This window comes from Sander lucioperca, chromosome 20 (assembly GCF_008315115.2).
Source record: "Sander lucioperca isolate FBNREF2018 chromosome 20, SLUC_FBN_1.2, whole genome shotgun sequence".
In the NCBI taxonomy this organism is placed as follows: domain Eukaryota; kingdom Metazoa; phylum Chordata; class Actinopteri; order Perciformes; family Percidae; genus Sander; species Sander lucioperca.
The window spans coordinates 18,329,132-18,348,420 of NC_050192.1; the positions used below are offsets into that span (position 1 = coordinate 18,329,132).

General features: G+C 37.8%; 1 protein-coding gene across 1 annotated transcript; it reads left to right on the forward strand.

Moving 5' to 3' along the window:
• The first annotated feature begins 50 nt into the window (after positions 1-50).
• Positions 51-15,104, forward strand: LOC116047900 (23 kDa integral membrane protein-like). Its single transcript, XM_031296924.2, has 9 exons — positions 51-287; positions 3,416-3,472; positions 8,544-8,663; positions 8,797-8,871; positions 9,307-9,402; positions 10,720-10,839; positions 12,036-12,068; positions 12,178-12,261; positions 13,212-15,104. The coding sequence occupies exons 1-9, from the start codon at positions 228-230 to the stop codon at positions 13,302-13,304; spliced, it is 738 nt and encodes a 245-aa protein (XP_031152784.1). The 5' UTR covers positions 51-227; the 3' UTR covers positions 13,305-15,104.
• Positions 15,105-19,289: the final 4,185 nt, after the last annotated feature.

Sequence of the window (19,289 nt, forward strand, 5' to 3'; positions counted from 1 at the left end):
AGTTTAGTAAGTAAGTTACATTTTCTTCCCAGTGTTTATCGCACTTGTTTGTGGTTTGGCTGCAGATCAGATCTGTGTGCTGCAGCTCTATGTTCCCCCTCACCCACTCTGCAGGCAGCTTATCACAGCTCACACTGCTGCACTTCATCACACACACTTGGTTCCAGCACATGCACACACAGCTTTACCTTCATCTCTGAGAGCCAATCACAAAAAAAAGACTGAAGATGGGGAAAATTAACGGATGCATCAAATGCCTCTTTATCTTCTTCAATGTGCTGTTTGCAGTGAGTAGAAACACTTTTCTGACCATTTCTGAGTTGATTTTTTACTTTAGTTTGTTTGGTAGTTTGTTTGGTTTGGTTATTTTCCCATTTTTTTCTCAATATTTCAAGTTTTGTAGTTGTTTGGAACAAAAGATGAAGGCCATGGAGGATAAATCCACCCAAAAAGAAGTGACGCACTTAATAATTTTTCTTTTTCATAAAAGTTCATTTTAAATGTAAAAAAAAGAAAAAAAGAGGGGGTATTATCTAGGTGGAAAAAAATGAAAAAGGATAGTGTGAAGTTAATTATTGTTCGTTGTTTTTCAACTTTTAAAACTAAACGTCTGAAAAAAGCACCAAAAAAAACACGCAAAAGATACAATTTTCTAGAACAAAAAAACAAAACTTTTTTTTTTGGTTTATGATCAAAGTTTTAAACTCCTAAAATAAGTATATATAAACAGACATATGTATATTAACATGTATTTAAAATAACACTAAAAAATGTCGATTAAATGGATAGTGAAGTGGTCAAACATCACTTAAAGGTGTGTAGAGTCTGGGCACTATGAGTAGAAAACAACACGCACACCACTTGCTTTGTCTCTTTTTTGGGTGGAGGGAATTAATTCCCCCAAAGATCCATTTCAAAGAAATTTCCCGTACACACTTTTGACAATCAGACACTTTCAGAAAACAGTCACTTCCAGTAACTGAGAGACAAAAAAAAAAACAAAAAAAAAACGTGAAGGAAAGAGAGGGAAAGCCAGAGCCATCTCTGCAGCAGAGAGGGAAGTCATGTTTCAGTCTGCCCGCCCACCCCTCTAATGAAATTTCATTCCTTTCTCCTACACAGACATGTTTTCCAGCTTCCTATGCTGATGGGGGAAAAAAAAAAAAAAAAAAAAGGCATTTAAAAGGAGGTGGAGTTTGATGAGGCTGTTTGCAATTTCAGAGGAATTTAGGGGCCTCTTTTTCCACGAAAGATTTTTTAAAAACAGCATTAAAAAACATAACTTTTTGACAAAAAAAACTTTTAAATCAGACTGAAATGTAGTTTTCATTAAAAAAAAGCCAAATGACCTTAAAATACACTTTTTTTTTTTTTTAATGAAATTTTTTTTTTTTTTTCTTTTGATGCCCCTCATACCCACTTTTCATTCATTATCATTATTGTTTTATAATTGTTTCCCAATATAATTAAATATTGTTTTTGTTTAATTGAAATGACATAAATTAGATTAGATTAATTAAGATGAGTGAAACTTGAATACATTGCGTACAATATAACGATACACATGAAAACAATACATGCATATATTTAGAGCCTGAATGTTTCCAGGCTGAGTGTTTTGCAGGAGCCTCCAGTTGCCAGAGAAAGGGTTTACGTTTTTAGAGCTCTGTCTCCCTCTAGTGTCTTAGTGCAGGAATGACAGAAAACTGTATACCAGAAGTCCAGAGAGATTAAATAAAACCCCCAGCATGCATTAGTAGAAATTGTATGGAAGAGGATTAGGGCCACATGTAAAACATGTATTTGAGTTCTTTGTTTAAAGTCAGAATTCTGACTTCATTCTGAGAATTCAGACTTTTTTTTTCAATACATTTTTTCACATGTGGCCCTAATCCTCTTCCGTACAAATGTCAGGTCTCGACATGAGGAAACTGCTGAGATAGTTAACACCGTTTTGATGTTGTGAAAAATCACATAATTATGGTTTTGGTGGTCTTAAGCCCTCAAACTCAAACTATTTCCCAGCCACTTAAAACTTTTCCAGACAGTAAAATGAAAAATCACATTTCATGTTTATAATCTTGTGTTATTGTGTTAATTGTTCATGTATCTCTTATTGCGTGCTAAATATGTGTCAATAATGGTTTATAATTGTTTCTCTGTAAAATGAGAAAATACTTCCGATGACTCATCTTGAACTTGACGGGGCGGTTACATCAATTTATCCAATCAATGAGATTTGGGGTGGCCGGCTGTTTACATAAAACAACACATGACTGTTGGTTCATGGGTAGCCAGCAGAGCAGTATCATAGGAGAAACTGAAAATACCTTTTGTAACTTAATCTTGCTTAAACTGGCATTTCACGTCTTTACAATAATGAGATTATAAAATGTGTTCAATAATAAGTATTACATTGTATGTCTCTCATTTAAAGTCCTGATTTCCCCCTTTAAAGTACATTTAAAACAGTTGTTCCCAAAGGTACCCTGCTATTGGTTTCATGAGTACATACATTACTGTATGTGCCAGCTTGTTCCAGCTGTTATTTCAAGTTATATAATGTTTATGCTGAGTGAAATATTAAAATCCAGTATATGATGTTTTTTTTTTTTAATGGCTGAATCATCAAATGGAAAAACATTCCACTAACTACATGTGATTCATTCATTAGGTATTCTTGGAAAACTTTAGAATGCTCACTTTTAAAATAAAATGATGTGAGCATAGGCGCAATTTTTGGGGGTTGCAACTTTCCCAATAATAAAAATAATTTTGCGTTTTCAATTTTTTTTTTTTTTTTTTTACATTTTGATTGCTTATTTTGGAGTTACTGTAGCGTTTTTCAAGGTTTTTTTGGACAAGTTATTCAACATTTGTGTCGCTTTTCTGGATTTTTTTCCAAAGTCTTTTTTTTGCTTCTTTCGGAGTTGATGCCGCCTTTTTCTATTTATTTTTTTCCATTATTTTTTTGAGGTTTTTGTCACCTTTTTTCAAGGTTTTTTTTCCACATTTTTTTTTTTCCAATACATGCAGACATGTCCCGGGACCTCCCTAGATAGTTGGAGATCTCAACCCCCACAATATTGAACCCAAAGTTACGCCCTTGGATGTGGGATTGACAAAGCTTTGCAAAACAACATGAACAACAAAGATGTAGACATTGGAAAGTCTAGCAGGGTTTATCAGTCCTGTTTTCATTTCAGTAAATGTCTTTAAAATATTTAAAGTTTTGTATTCCATTCATTAAAATGGCTTCTCATTTTGAGTACTTCTCATTCCTTCTTCATTGTTTACACTTTCTCTTTTGGATTTTTCTTTTTTAAGAATATATTTTGGGGGCACACTTAAGCCTCCATACCTCCAGGCTTACCTTTTGTCAAAGCACAAAGTGACTAATGTGATGTGTCTGCAGATCCTCGGATGTATGCTGATGTTCGCGGCGGTGAAGGCCAGCGTCTACAGCCTCATGGTAAACAACAACAACAACATAAACACGAGCAGAAAATCCACTTCATGTTCCACATTTTGGCAACGAAATGCAAAAATAAAATCTGTCAGCATGTTTGCATTTCATGTCATGATAATAAAACTTCGGATGTGATAAGAACATAACTGCTACTTGATGTAAAATATGCATTTTAAAAGTGTAATAAAAGTAACCTCAATGAAATAAGGACAAAACACAGCTAGTTAGCAATGTGCTAAATGGAATGCTGTTGGGATAACTAGAGACAGAGGTGACACCTGACCCAAATGTTAATCAGAGATTTGTGTCTAAACACCCAGATAAGCCAAACTTTTTTGGGAGAGAAACTAAAGGATGAACGGTAAAGTGAAGACCCAAACTGTCCATTATAAACATCCATCACAGTTTATAGACTGACACACTTGTTACACACAGTTTTTATGTAGAATGAGGGATTATTACAGACATTTCGGGTTTCCTCACTTTCAGTCCAAAGAAAGTAGTTTATATCATCTGTGTCAAAAATGTTATCATAACTGATAGCATCCAAATTATAATAAACCTGAATTATCCTTAAACCATAGATGGATTACTGTTCGGGTCTACCAGTCAAAGGCCCAGGAAGACACATCGTCACACAATTTTGTTGAAAAATAACACAAAAGGATCACAAAAACACACAAAATGACCACAAACCAGTCGCACATTTTCTGAGATTTAACGTGTCAGACTATTTCTTGACCCCAACTTTTCCATGGTATAACAACACCACAAATACGTCCACTTCTGTCGATTGTCAGGACTGTCAACGTTAAGTCAGATGACAAATGCTGCCAACAGAAGCTAAACCGGAAATGGGGTTGTTTATCTTTAATTGTGTGAAATCCCAAAATGTGTGCTGTTATGTGCCAGATGAACTTCCTCGTTCATTATCTTTATCAAATCAATTGGATGCTGGTCGCTGCCAACTTCTCATTACGGGATGACTCTTGGCAGAATGAGCAGCAGATTTACTGTAACGTAACTCACTGAGTACAACAGATGTCAGAATCAGATGTTAACAACAATTTCAACATCGTGTTTAAGTTTGGGGGGGAAAACAGAGGTCACGGGGTTTGTGTTGATTACGGAAAGAAAACCACAGGATTTTGTATTTTACGGCAACATTTAAAACACCTTGTATAACCCCTTACAGCACGCAATATAAATCTGTGTAGGGTCTCAGACTTGGTTATTGCAGAAAGTACATTTTAGTGAGCCTTTGAATTAAAACAAAAGCAGCTGGTTTGTGAAAATCAAGTCTGATTTTGTTAGTCAGGAGATCACAATGTATAATTCTGTATACAGCACACATCTAAAAAAGACCTAGTACCTGTTTGGAAATGTTTAAAACAAGGCGGGGGGAAGGATTCTGAGTGTTTAGAAGGATGAGGGGCAGCTGCCAAGACGTAGCGGCGGCTTTGATTTCTTAATGCAGAGCAGATGCAGCCTGGGGGAGATTTTCCATTTGCATGGTAGATATTTTCTGCAACAGGAAAACAGGATGGCGCTGACAATATTATCAGATCAGAAACTACCAAGGGCTTCACGATGGAGCAAAAACATCTCTCTTAAAGGAATAAAGCTTGTCAGCTCTGTGTTTTTCAACTAATCAAATTTAGTTTCCGTTTGTGTTGAGCATTTTCAAAAACACTGTCATCAGGTTTTGGATAGATTTCCGGCATTCTAACGTGCATTTGTTAGGATGCAGGATTTTAAACTTACTAATGGGCTGAAAGTTGATACCTAGATGGTCCTTTATACAGTATTGGCTCATTTGAAAGACAATGTGTTTGTCTGGAAATTACATTACAAAACTGGTGTCCTCTTAAGTTGAAGAATGTGTGACATTTGATGATGTTTGTTTAACACATTAAGGAGGAATATTACAGGATATTTTATATTTTTGTTATTGCCACAAATCCCATGAAAACATGTTTAGGTTGGTCCCTCTCCTTCGACAGAGGAAGCTTATTTATAAATGTTATTCACATTGGTTATTGCAGAGACTTTAGACTAAAATACCATTAACATGATACTTCTGGTAATGGGTACCGTATCGGTAAGAAGGAAACATGGAGGACCACACGTATTAAAAATCCAAATTTCAGGAACAGGAGTGTTCTTCGCCCAGAAAAAGAAAACGGATATTGAAAAGAGCAATAGGCCGGCGTCATCAAAGATTGAACATTGGAGCTGCTTTGGACGCACACACCAAATCCCAACTAGTTAATTATCCTCCGGACCGCTGCAGTCTCCTTTTCTTTCTCTCTCCTTTCCGTCGGGTGGCACGCGTGCCTGCTCGTGGTGTGACGCGCGCGCGCGTCCGCGCCACTCTCCAACATGAACTCCAACAACGACGGCTGATGGACGGCCTTTTGTACACCTTCGGTTTTTGAAGTGTGAAGGCTACCGTAGCTGCAATACTGCGTGGAGAGTTGATTGCGATATATGATTTCAACGCTAGATGGGAGTAATTCTTACACAATGTAGCTTTAAGATTGTAAATCAACAAACTTTATTTTTATTTTTACTTACACCCACACTGTTTTTTGAGCAACAAACTCATTACTCATGTCTCTATTACAATAAAACAATACTAGTCATTTTGTCAACAGTTAATCAATGTTTCTGGTATATGTATTTACTTGAACTAATCTCAATGTACTGCCTAAAGGATGAAACAAGCAATTAGAATATTTTGAAAGCTTGAAAAAAAAAAAAAAAAAGATTGCTGACACCATTAGTGAAAATATATGTAGTGACATATTAAAGGTAATATAAATAAGCACACTGTTATGCATTTATGCATGAATTTGCCAGTAAAACACGTTCTTTCTCCAAACTCGTAAAATACGGTCATTGGTTGTCAGTGTCAGATACGTAAGGGTCAGTGCTCGACGAGGTGTCCATTGTTTTTGGACAATTTACCCGCTTAGACCATGGTCACTTGTGAAATAACATATTTTTAAAACATTAGTTTATATTTTAATTTGTTTTACAATCAAAATCTAAAGTTTATCCAAACAATAACTCCGTTTCCCTGGTTACGCCTGACGGTTTGACTAATACCTGGAACAATCATTCCCATCCATCAGGTTCTTATGCAACGCAAACGTTGTCCACTCCCCCAGGAAATAGGAAGGACCTTACATACGACTTGCCTCCCTTAGCAACCGGAGATATTTATAGCCCGCTCAGCTGATAGAACCCTTCAGTTTAGCTACGAGCCAGAAAGCTAACGCTATGCTAGCAAGATCCAAAGTCAATAACATTGTGTACAGTTGGCAATCAGTAAAAAATAATGTGTCAGTATGTTGAACAAGACAAGCTACCTATCCAGCCATGTCATTTTCCCCAAAACAATATAACGACTTTTACGAACAATTTGAACCAAGATGAGTAATGTTACTGTCGGCCGCAGCGGCACAGCCTGAAGTAGCGAGTGACCTGAACAGTGAACGGGATGTGAGATAACGTTATTCTCTGTGAAACAAAGTCAGAGGGGAAGTGTAACTTACTTCTTGCAGCTTGTGTGTTAGCGCCATCCTGTGGAGGATGAGTTGGAAATAACAGATCCACATTTCCTTTTTGATTTAATGTAGCGCATTCATTTAGAACAGTCAGTTTCACCGGAACTCCTTTAGTAGGTGTCCTGTAACACTTTTTTATGGACACCCTGCAGCCAATCAGAATCGAGTATTCACCCAGACTGTCAGTACACGATCCGTTCTGCCTGCACGATCCGTTCTGCACATGCGCAAAATGTTCGTGCATGCGCGGTTGTACGAGGATTTACGACACTGCACGATCTGTTCCATGCTTCCGGTCGACAGCCAAGCTAAAGTTAGTTTAGCTAACAGCTAATTCGGCTAACCGCTAGCTGATTGTAGCAGTCTGCCGTTAGCCTCCACAGGCAAGCTAACGTTAATTTAGCTAACGGCTCATTCGGCTAACCGCTAGCTGATTGTAGCAGTCTGCCGTTAGCCTCCACAGGCAAGCTAACGTTAGTTTGGCTAACAGATAATTCGGCTAACTACTAGCTGAGACAGCATGTAATAACTTTAAAAGACCCTCAAAATAAAACTTGAAAATAAACGTTGACATATATAACAAACACCTAACATATATAACAGCTGTTACGTCAGTTCTACTTTACTTGTGCTCATTTAAAATACAATCAATTTAAAAACAGTATTATCTTGCGCATGTGCAGAACGGATCGTGCAGGCAGAACGGATCGTGTACCGACACAGACCATGGTATAAGACTATAAGCACCCAGCACCGGGCAGAGCAGCAGCTCTGCGGAGCATGAAGATGACGTAGTATTAAGAGCGACAATGGTATTGAGTTGTATGAAACCCCGAAATTCTGTGTGAGGAGGTTGGTTGGGGTGTTAGATGGGTCAAAGAACACAGGACTTACAACCAGGAGACCGGGGTTCGTGACCCATGTGTCACAGAAACATGCATTTTATAACCTCACCCATGATCTTTTCCTAAACCCAACTTTCCCATTCTTTTCCCAAGAGTCCGTATTTTACGCGATAGGAGTGAGAATGTGTTGAAAACAACGTTCATTAATTGGCATTTGTTACTTTGCCAGAACTGCAGCTCTGAACAGTAGTTGGAGACCTAGCAAGAGATATTTCTCTTGCTTTCTCTTTAATGTTTTACGTAAAGCACTTTGAATTGCCCTGTTGCTGAAATGTGCTATACAAATAAAGCTGCCTTGCCTTGCCTTCTATGGCAGTAAACACAACATGGGCCCACAGATAATTGCTTGTTTTATTCCAACGTTATGGAGTATTGTTAAAAACCTTTAAGTGTTTTAGATTATAGCCTTTATTTACGTCTATATTTTTAATTTACCAGGTTCTATAGAGAAAGTATTTAAGATACGCCAAGTCACTCCTTTTTTTCATGGGATTTGTTGACATTAACAAATGTGCAAAATAATGCCTGCCTTATTATTAAATCCACTGTTAGAGATAACATTTTTAATCCAGTGTTTGTGTTGTGTCATTGTCCAAGTTTTCGCAGCTTGGAGGCCCGAGCCTGGTTTGGATTTGGGTGTTTGCCATCGGTGTCCTCGGCATCTCCATCCTGGGAATCGTAGCAGCATGCTACGAGAAAGATCTCATCCTCAGAATAGTACGTACAAGATGTCAAACAGAAGAAGATTTTACTGTGATAATTTTGTTCGGTCAATCAAGCGTAATAGCCTTACTTAATCTGAAAAACAACATCAAACAAGATATAGCGTTGACTATTGTTTCATTTACAGTTTGCAGGTTTCATGGGGCTTGGAATGATCATCATGCTGATCTTTGGCATTGTTGTTGTTGTCGCAAGGAACAAGGTCAACTATTTATCTAGCTATCTACCTATTGATCTATCTTGAAGCAAATGTTTGTCTCCCTATCCTGTTATTCTCTATTTCTCTGTATAATGCTAAAGTTCTATATATATATATATATATATATATATATATATACCTTGGTGCTAACATTCTGTCTATCTGTATTAATGCTAACGTTCCTCTCTTTCTAACACTAACATTATTTCTATCTTCCTGATGCTAATGTTTTCTCTATCTACCTTGATGCTAACTTTTATCTATCTACCTAGATGCTAATGTTTTTTCTCTATCTTGATGTTAGTTCTTGTTTACGCTCTAGCTTAACATTCTTCCCAGTCTTGATGCTAACATGTTGTCTCTCTTGTACATCTAGCATGATGCTAATGTCGTTTTTTCTCTGTCTTGATGCTAATGTTTTTTTTTCTTATCTTACAGGTCAAAGAAAGTTTTGACAGCGCTGCCTCTGACTTGGGAAAGACCTTAATGAACAACGATGAATCGAGAGCTATTCTTGGGTCGATACAGCAAAGTGTAATGTTTATTATGTAGCCTACTATGAAACCCTTAAGAGTGTAGTCTAGCTAGGCTAAACACGGCTCTTCTAGGATGAATGCTTTCCAGTGGCCAAATTATTTTTATATTATTTTTATTATTATTATTAGTAATTATTATTACATTACAGTCACAATTATCACTGCTATGGTGTTCAAAAATAAAATAAAAACAGGCACATTTTGAAAAACCCTCAAGGACACAGCCACTCATCGGCCATACCGTTCTCACTCCGAACTCGTAAAATACGGACGTTAGGACAGTGGCTGTCAGCATCTGAAGCGATGCAAAAAGCGCCCTTCAGCGTGTTTGTAGAAAGCACCAGGGAGAGCAGCAGCTACACAGAGTTTGAAGATGACGTAGCAATAAGAGCGACTACGGTAACGAGTAGTATGAAAGCCCGAAAATCCGCATAGGGAGATTGGTTGGGGTGGTGGATGGGTCAAACAACACAGGACTATCACCCAGGAGACCGGGGATCGTGTCCAGCGTGTCACGTTTTCTAAACCAAACTGTCGCTTTCTTCTTTCACCAAACCCAACCGTCCCGTTATTGTTTCCCTGAACCCAACCGTCCGTTCTTGTTTTCCTAAACCCAACCGTCCCGTTCTTGTCCTGTATGTCATGGAAATGTAAGCCCACCCACGACCTTTTCCTTAACCTAACTGCGTCAAAAGTGACGGCAATAGTCCCGACCAAGCCCGTTTAGACAAAGCACGTTTAGATATGATGCTAAAGGACACTTTTATCGTCAATAACAACGCCAAAGGCACCTGACCATATTTTACACAATGGGAGTAAGAATCTGTTGCTCCACCACACAGGGAATTTTAGGATAATTTTTTAGGTAGCATAGTCATAGACCAGAATGGCCTCACATCATCAAGCGGCAATCAACAAGGCCCTTTTGGGGAAAATAATCATTCAGTCACATAAAAAGAGAAACAGATCTTTTTGTAAAACAAATAAGGAAGAATCTAGCTCTCCGGCAAGAAATAAATGCATACAAACTTGTCAAAATCATAATTAATAATTTAAGTCAACTTGCATTGACATATAGGATCTTTATGTTTCTATTTCTCCAGAAGGGCCGCAGCCTTGACATTTTGATCATCCCAAATAATTTCTACAATTAGAGCCGAGCAAAATCAAGCCACTTCCCAGTATATTATGATGTAGATATCCAAAAAGGTATTGGTTTGTTGTCAATACTTTGTTGTTATTATATCTTGCTTTATCTACACATTCATCTTTCACTTATTGATATCCCACTATCTGTTTCCTGTTGTGGTTGCAGGCTCATTGCTGTGGCCTGGGGGGCTCTGCGGACTGGGGCGATGACATCCCTGTCTCCTGTCAGTGCAGCCCTGAAGTATATCCTTCATTTGGAGCATCCACATGTAAAGCCAAACCTCAGGTTGGTTTTGTGGAATGAAACTGAAAGACCAGGTTTAAAAATATAGGAATTCATATAGGAATTCAGTGAGTCTGATTTACATTTTTTTTCTTTTGGTTACACATGTTTGCTGAATCCTTGGCTGATTTCCCCAAAACTGTAAAAAACACAAAACACAAAATGGTAAACTCAACAAGTCCCTAGCAAAAGCAAACACTGCATTCAAAACTATTACATCTCTTTAAAACATGTTTTTTGCATCAAAATGACAAAGTCAGATGAATAGCTCTGTCTAACACAATGTGCTCAACACAAAACTCTACTATGAATATCCCATCAGTAGTAGCAGTTTTGCCTTTTGCATTATCAGTGTTACGCTGTAGTTGGTTGTAAAAGACACAGTATACCTACTCAAATATAAATAAACAAACACACAAATGCAATTCACTAACAACACATTGCCATTTATTTTCAATTTGAACACTTGTGTTTTGCATGTACCACTTTCCATATCCAAGAGGAGAAAACCAGATAAACATGCTGTAAGATAAAGGGTTTACTGTTCAAAAATTACAAATGAAGGTGACTAATTCTTTCAAAACTCTAAACACAAAAAGACAAAAAACACATGCAAAACGTAGGACAGAAGAAATCAGGCTACATCACGCCTCCTATTTTGGTCTGGCCACAGCACCGCATCTAACTCTAGCTCTTGTGTTTTTAGCTTGTGTACGTTCAAAAGTAGTTTTAGTCGTGCGAGAGAAAACTCAGATTGGACAGATAGTCTAGCTAGCTGTCTGGATTTACCCTGCAGAGATCTGAGGAGCAGTTAACCATAGTCCTCAGAAATCCACCCGAGTTTAAATTCAACACAAAGAAAACGGAAGGAAACGGACATCGGCGAAAAAGACATGCATCCAGTGGAATATCCTGTGGCACTGGAAAAATCCTGGACGTGGAACGTCGCAGATATAGACTAGTAAAGCTCTAAGCAGCAAAATAAGTCTGGGGGCAATATTATATATTATAGAACAAGAAATACTGGATGAATTATGGATTCAGTATGCTTTAAACAAACTAGTCTGTATTATGTGTTTTTCACTCAAGTCTAAAATGCCTTTTTTCAAATATATACATTTTATTTCTTGTCCTTGACAGAAGACGGACTGTTTTTCTTTTCTTGTTATGATGACCATCTTCATATTGTTTTCTTGCAGGGATCCAGAGGCCCAGACCAAATCTATACAAAGGTATTCAATCAATCAACCAACCAACCAACCAACCAACCAAGACACCATTCAATTCAACAGTCAGTGATGTTTCCAGATAATGACCCTTTCTCCATGTCTTCTCCTGCAGGGCTGCGGTGAATTCATCTTTATGTATGTCAACATCTTCTTCCAGATCTGCATGGGCTTCTGCTTTGGATTTGCTGTCACTGCAGTAAGCTCCATTGTCATTCTCCTTTGTGTTTTAGCATGTTTTGTGTTTTGGTCACTTTTTCATGGATTCAGCAACTATGGTGCTGTGTTTTGTCCCCAACTGTAACAACAAAGCATTAATCCTAATGTATCTTAATTTGCTACAGCTTAGGTTGACTCTACTAAGTGGTGGCATAAAGTTATTGTTTCGCAAGTCACAAGCAGGTCTTCAATCTTTGCTATGACGCCCTGAGTCAAGTAATCCAGGACAAGCTAGTCTTAAATCCAAATTCTAAAAATTGCTTTTTGACCCCTAAAGAAATCAGTATTATGTAGTTAGGAACGGTTTATTAAGAGATCTGATGTTAGTGTTAGCCAAGCTGGCAATACAACATACAAGCTGGCCTCAAAAGTGTCGTACCGACAAAGTATCGGATTTTGGATTGACTTTGGGCTGCTTTTTTGCGTAAAGCTTCAGGCTTAGATGGGGTTCAGGTTTGAATACTTTCAAATGTAATTATATGTTTAATGTTTAAATGTTGTTTAAAGAAATGTTTCTTTAATACTTGCCGAGCTAACAGTTAGGAGATTTTTGTGTCTACATGAAGAAAGATCTCAGTAAAAACATTTACATTGATGTTTAAAGTGAAATATATTTCCAGAACCAGCCCCCATTATATTATATACTATTTTAGGTGAAGAACTCCACTCAGCTGCTGCTGACAGGAGATAAGAAAGCCCAACAACTGAATGAACTGCTTATGCAGACTGTAAACCAAAGGAAATTATCTTTATAACAGCTGCTGGCTTCCAGTCAGAATTTAAATTCTTAACAGCTGTTGTACGCAGGGTGGATTGTACATGGTTGATTGCATATTGTATTTCACAACTGAGTGAATTTAAGGTGTCTGATGGCTTATCTACTGCGCTGGTCACCTGTCTGTCTTTCTAACCGACTACCTGTCCTCACAGCTGCTGGGCCTGCTGATCACCATCCTGATGATCCATCAGGTCAAACGGTACGACAGCTCCGGAGGAACATCCATCGCCATGAAGGGCTATTAAAAGAAAACCTTCACCCCTGACCCCTCACCTTTACCTCTGCACTGTAATATGAGGACTCAGTGGTCAATACAAGACCTCTTCTTATTTACTTTTTAACGCCATTCATGATTTCTAAGAGAGGGTAAGCAGGGTAGGCAGGAGATAGAGGGACGATGTGGCATGCTGCAAGACGATTTCATTTTATGGGTTTTGTGCTGCCTCACAGAAGTATTTGTACTTTCAGCTTTCTATTGTAGAGAATATCGCTTGACTAGCAAACATTTATTTTTTTGTGATTTATTGTATCAATTTTGTGTTATTTGATGGAATGCAGTAATCTCATGCAACAGAGACATAGTGTACACAAGAAGCGGTCACTATGCTCAACATTCACCACATGTGACTTATCTTTATTAACCCGAGGAGGTCATAACATCCAGTGTGTTCAAAAAACAACAGTGTAATAGTTTAGCCAAAAATAGCAGTGAAGTTTATGATGATGAATAATTTTATTTCAGTTACCATACTGTACATGAAAGAAAAAATTATTTCCCACAATTTGCCACTGTAGCTAACCGAAAAAGGAATAGGCTGAAGCCAAGGCTTATTGTTGTCTATCCTATAATCCCCATAGAATAACCCAGAAATACAACAAAACTAAATTAATCTAAATACACTCCTAGTCATTTTACATTTTAATCAAATTACTTCATAACCCTTAATTATTTTAGATTGTAAAGCATTTTTGAAAGTTCATCTATCTTTGCGAAATTGGACTTGCTAGAAGTTTGGTGATGCAATTTACTACTTGTCAGGCGAGCTAGTTGCTAACACGCTAGGCAGCCAGGAACATGCTTGCGCTATTCGGCCCCATAGTTTTTCCAGCTGAATGTCTGGATTGGCAACTGTCATTTAGCTTGAGGTCACTCCGTTAGCTGTCAGCAAGCTAGCTAACTCTTTCACTGACTGGCCAATAAGTTTACATAGTTTATGCTTAAGACATCTGTACCACAGGAGGTTAAATGAAAGTAAGGGTGCAACGCATCTATTAGGCTCATAGGATAGTTTCTTTCACTGTTAAAATGGTTTCCTTTTGGTCAACAGCCTGAATTTGTACCTCAAAAGTCTACTTCATTGATTGATTTTGCTGCAAAATGTAGCTGGTTTAGGGTTTGGTGTTACCAGACCTTTAGTCAGAGTAAAATAAATTGATTTCGGTTTTATATGTGTCCAGTATAGAGTTGGGTCCAGGACTTGTTTAGCCTGGCTTAGCACAAAGACTCAGAGTAGGGGGAACTGTCAGCCACAGCTTTAAAACTCTTGTTGGACAAATTGTCAGGGCTACTATTGCTTTAATCCAATTTCTAAACCTCCACGGGTTGTCTGTGTGTTTGTGAAAAAATAAATAAGGACAATGTATATGTATATGTATTCCTGTGTATGTAAAGCGCTTCTATAAATCCGGACATTTTCAAAAGTTGTTTTTCTGTAGGGCGCAGGTAATCTTGAGGAAATTTAAATCCCAACAGTTGCTGCAATGGCAACACAAATTAGAGCATATGTTTTATAGAAAAAGCATCTGCGTCGGTGCAATTGTTCATGTAGAGGCAAATTTAAGATAAGATCACATAGCTCATTTCATTTCAGTTTCACTGAGGCTCAGGGTTTTCAGATCTCCCACAAGCAGTGAACACCCCACCACCAATAAAAACAAAAAGGGACAAATGATTTAAATGGAAGACAAATACTGGAACAGGAACTAGTTTTATTGTGAAATCTACACTCATGTCCTTTCAGAATAAACTCTAGAATATGGTCATACACCAGTTCCCTCTTTTGTGTTCTGTTGTCATCAGTATTTATGTTATGTTTTATTATGTTGGGCTTTGTTGCATTACATAAAGATCTGATGGAGGCCGAGAGAGAGAGAGAGAGAGAGAGAGAGAGAGAGAGAGAGAGAGAGAGAGAGAGAGAGAGAGAGAGATGGGGTTTTAAAGGCTTACAGAGTGGTATAGCAGAATGGTAAATGGGTTTGAAGGATTTGTTTGTTTATTAAGATCCCCTTTAGCCTCTGTCTGTCTTAAACAGAAGCTACTCTTCCTGGGGTCCATTATTTCATAAAAATATTACATAAGCTGGAATACATACATCCGTAATCACTATAGATCAAAAGAACAAACATGTATAACAAAACAAACTTACGTATATAACATTCATAATCACAACATAATTAAAATAAAACAATACATCGGACAACAGTCAATAAAAGCCCAAAATCTTCAATAGTTCACAATAGAAAGAAAGCAATAGTGTTACGATGACGAGGATTAGAGGACCCAATCGCAGAGAGCAGGCGAAAGTTGAAGTTGAGGATTTATTTGATCAAAACACAAAAAATAAACCAAGGGAGTCCTGAGAGCTGCAGCAGGCAAAAACCAATACCAGAATATCAGTGTTGTAATGTAACAAAGTACAAATACTTCACTACTGTACTTAAGTAGAATTTTTACGTATCTGTACTCTACTTCGTTATTTATATTTCCGGAAACTTTTACTCCACTACATTTCCTAAATAAAATGTATACTTTTACTCCACTACATTTCCCCTAAGCATCTTAGTTACTTGTTACTACAAAATATAATCAGAAGAAATTTATTACACTGAAAAAAAGGAAGTTTGGCGAATCAGTGCTCCTGAATTGCCAAGATAATGTACGCTCCATTCCAGTTGGTGACCTAATGCCTGTTTGTGGCCAAGTGGCAAAAAAAAAAAAAAACATAGGCCAAAACTAAAGAAGAAAACGAGGCATAGTAGGAAGCATAATGACTGATAGTGTCATGGAAGCACCTCTGCCGCCATGGTAACAGACGATGATCACCCCGACGACAGTGGTAATGAAGATAACATTACACACCTTTCGCCATAAAGTTCATAATCAAAGTTTTTTTTACTTTTACTTCTACTTAAGTACATTTAATATCAGAAAAATGCTATGAATACTTAAGTACTGTAAATATCAGATACTTTAAGACTTTTACTCAAGTAATATTCTAAAAGGAGACTTTAACTTCTACCAAAGTCATTTTCTGGGAAGATAATACTCAAGTATTGCTTTTGAGTACTTTATACAAGACTGCAGAATATAGTCCAAAGGAATCCAAATAAACCAAGGAAGTACAAAAAACAGGAATAAACAGGAAGCACAGAAACTGATGAGAGCTGACACTGGGAGACACAACAAGAACCAACACAAACACCCACAAAATGATCTGACAAGAGACAAAGGGAACACAGAGGCTAAATATACGAGGTAACGAGCAAATAAGGGACAGGTGATACAGCAGGTCAAACACATCAGGGCGGGGCAGGACAATCAGACAAGGCGGGAAAACACAGGAAGCAAAACTAGACAAGACAAGATTAATGTACATGCTTTTAAAGTGAGAAACTCAACTATCCCATATGGGTGTGGTGTTCATGTGTCTTTTGGCCACATAGTTTTTTCACATCACAGAATAAACTAGCAGTCGTTAGATGGCAGCACACACCAGCGAACAGGCAAACTAAACAACATAGTGTGACTCACATGTGCTGAGGAGCAGTTTATCTTTATGATTCAGGCACAGACGTTCATCTCCACAGTTCATACTGGTGTGAATGAACTGGAGAAGAAGATAACCAGTCTTAAATGATGTGGCATTAAGTGGGTACTCAGTCCCACTGCTGCATCAACATTCAGGTGCTGGTTTAATGATGGCGGTTAATCAGTGCATGGTGGAATGCAACTAAGTACACTTACTCCACTCCAATTCAAGGTAATTGTACTATACTTGAGTTGTACTATACTTGAGTATTTCCCTTGTTGTGTAAATGTATACTTGTACTCCACTACATCTCAAGTAAATATTGTACTTTTTAATCCACTACATTTGTCGGACAGCTTTAGTTACTTTTCAGATGACAGTTTTTCATCCCATTTCCTGTCCAGTGAAAACCATGTATCTCCAGATTTGTTGATGTTGAATGTTAGTGATGAACTGAAACGTAAAGTGTTCCTTTATGTATTGAGAGCTAAGCTCTCCAAAGCTAAAAAAAGGAATAAAAAGTCTTTAAAAAGCCTCTTAGATCAACTGGAAAATGTATCGTCACAAAGCTATAAAACAGGGGTGTGTTTCTGACACCATGAAACGTTTTAAATCTTTTTATAGATACATGGTTCTCACAGGACGCTACAAACCTAGAAACATAGGATGATCTCACAGAATATGATGCATTGCTGTAGATTGAACTGTCTAACAGTATATAAAGAACTTCAAATGAGCACAACCTTAAACATCTACAGAAGGAAAATACAACATATTAATGCAGCAGGAATATTCATCCAGAAATATCAGTTAGAAGAGGAAAACACTAAACATTTTACTACACAATGAGTACTTTAAAGTGCTCATATTATGCTCATTTTCAGGTTCATAATTGTATTTAGAGGTTGTACCAGAATAGGTTTACGGGGTTTAATTTTCAGAAAACACCATATTTTTGTTGTACTGCACATTGCTGCAGCTCCTCTTTTCACCCTGTGTGTTGAGCTCTCTGTTTTAGCTACAGAGTGAGACATCTCACTTCTGTTCCATCTTCGTTGGGAGTCGCACATGTGCAGTACCTAGGTAAGGACTACTAGCCAGTCAGAAGCAGAGCATGAGGGCGTGCCATGCTAGCAGCTAGGCGAGCATTATAACGTGTGTTCCAAAGTGACCACGTTTGTCTCTGAAGTAAAGGCTGGACTACAATAGAGCTGTTTGGAGCAGTTTGTGAACAGTGTTTTCTGTTGGAGATGGTAAGTCCCTTTGGGGTGGACTTTGGGCTTTTTCACTTTATAAACCTATAACGTGCACAAAAAGATATATAACACAATAAAGGAAAGGGGAAAAGCCAAAAACATAATATGAGCACTTTAAGTTAATTAAACTGATACATATATTACTTAAGGAATATTTTGAAGGCAGGACTTTTACTTGTATTGCAGTGTTTTCACAGTGTTGTATTAGTACTTTCATTCAAGTAATGCATCTGAATACTTCTTCCACCTCTGATCAAATAAAATAAATTATATCTAGTTTTAGTTACTGACAATCTGCTCTTTTAAGTCTGTGAGAAAAGCATGGAGGGAAAACACAAAGCTGTGCAAATTCTCAGTCCCTTCCTTTGAAAAATGACTTCACCCTCAAGTCATTTCTCCCCGCTCTGCCTGCTTCAGTCTTTTCAATATACCTTTACATCTAACTTGAGTTAAAGGTGCTGTAGGTAGGATTGTGAAGATCCAGGACTTAGCCAAACAATTTGAACATCGACAACTTCTCAGTCCCTCCCCCATTTCAGGTAAAGTCCAAAATGGTCTCCTAAGCCCCTCCCCCCACAAGGGAGAATGAATGCCTGTCCATGAGCAGTGATTGACACGCAGTTAGACACCCCCCCTCGCCCTGATTGGTGCATCTGAACAGGGAGCGGTGGATTTTTTCAAATCGCACTACAGAGGTGCCAGAGGAGCCGGATTTCTTTTTAAATTACCTGCTTCATGTAGTTCAACTCGAACATAGGGTCAGTTTCAGCAAATATGACAGAAAGTTAGTTTTATAAGTCTTACCTACTATACCTTTAATCTACGTAAGAGCCTTTGGTTCAAGTGTTTTGACAACCTCTGGATCACTGGTAAAACTGCACTTTAATTAAGCTGCTCAGCATCCAGGTATCATCCACATATTCATGAGGGGAAATAATTTTGGCTAATTAAAACGAAGGGAAAACACACACACACACACACACACACACACACACACACACACACACACACACACACACACTCACACGCTGAAGTTTACAGATCTTTTGCCGGAGATTACTGTAAATAAATTATACAGCTGCCAACGCTCACAGAGAGAATCATTACACTGCTGTTAATGGTTTAGTAATGGACCAATAAATACCCAGTTGGTTCATCGCTCTTA

Excerpts from the sequence above, each read along its gene's own strand:
- LOC116047900 (XM_031296924.2), top strand. The coding sequence starts at position 228 with ATGGGGAAAATTAACGGATGCATCAAATGCCTCTTTATCTTCTTCAAT. Across the intron at positions 288-3,415 it reads TCTTCAATGTGCTGTTTGCA|ATCCTCGGATGTATGCTGAT; the intron begins GTGAGTAGAAAC and ends ATGTGTCTGCAG. Across the intron at positions 9,403-10,719 it reads TTGGGTCGATACAGCAAAGT|GCTCATTGCTGTGGCCTGGG; the intron begins GTAATGTTTATT and ends TTGTGGTTGCAG.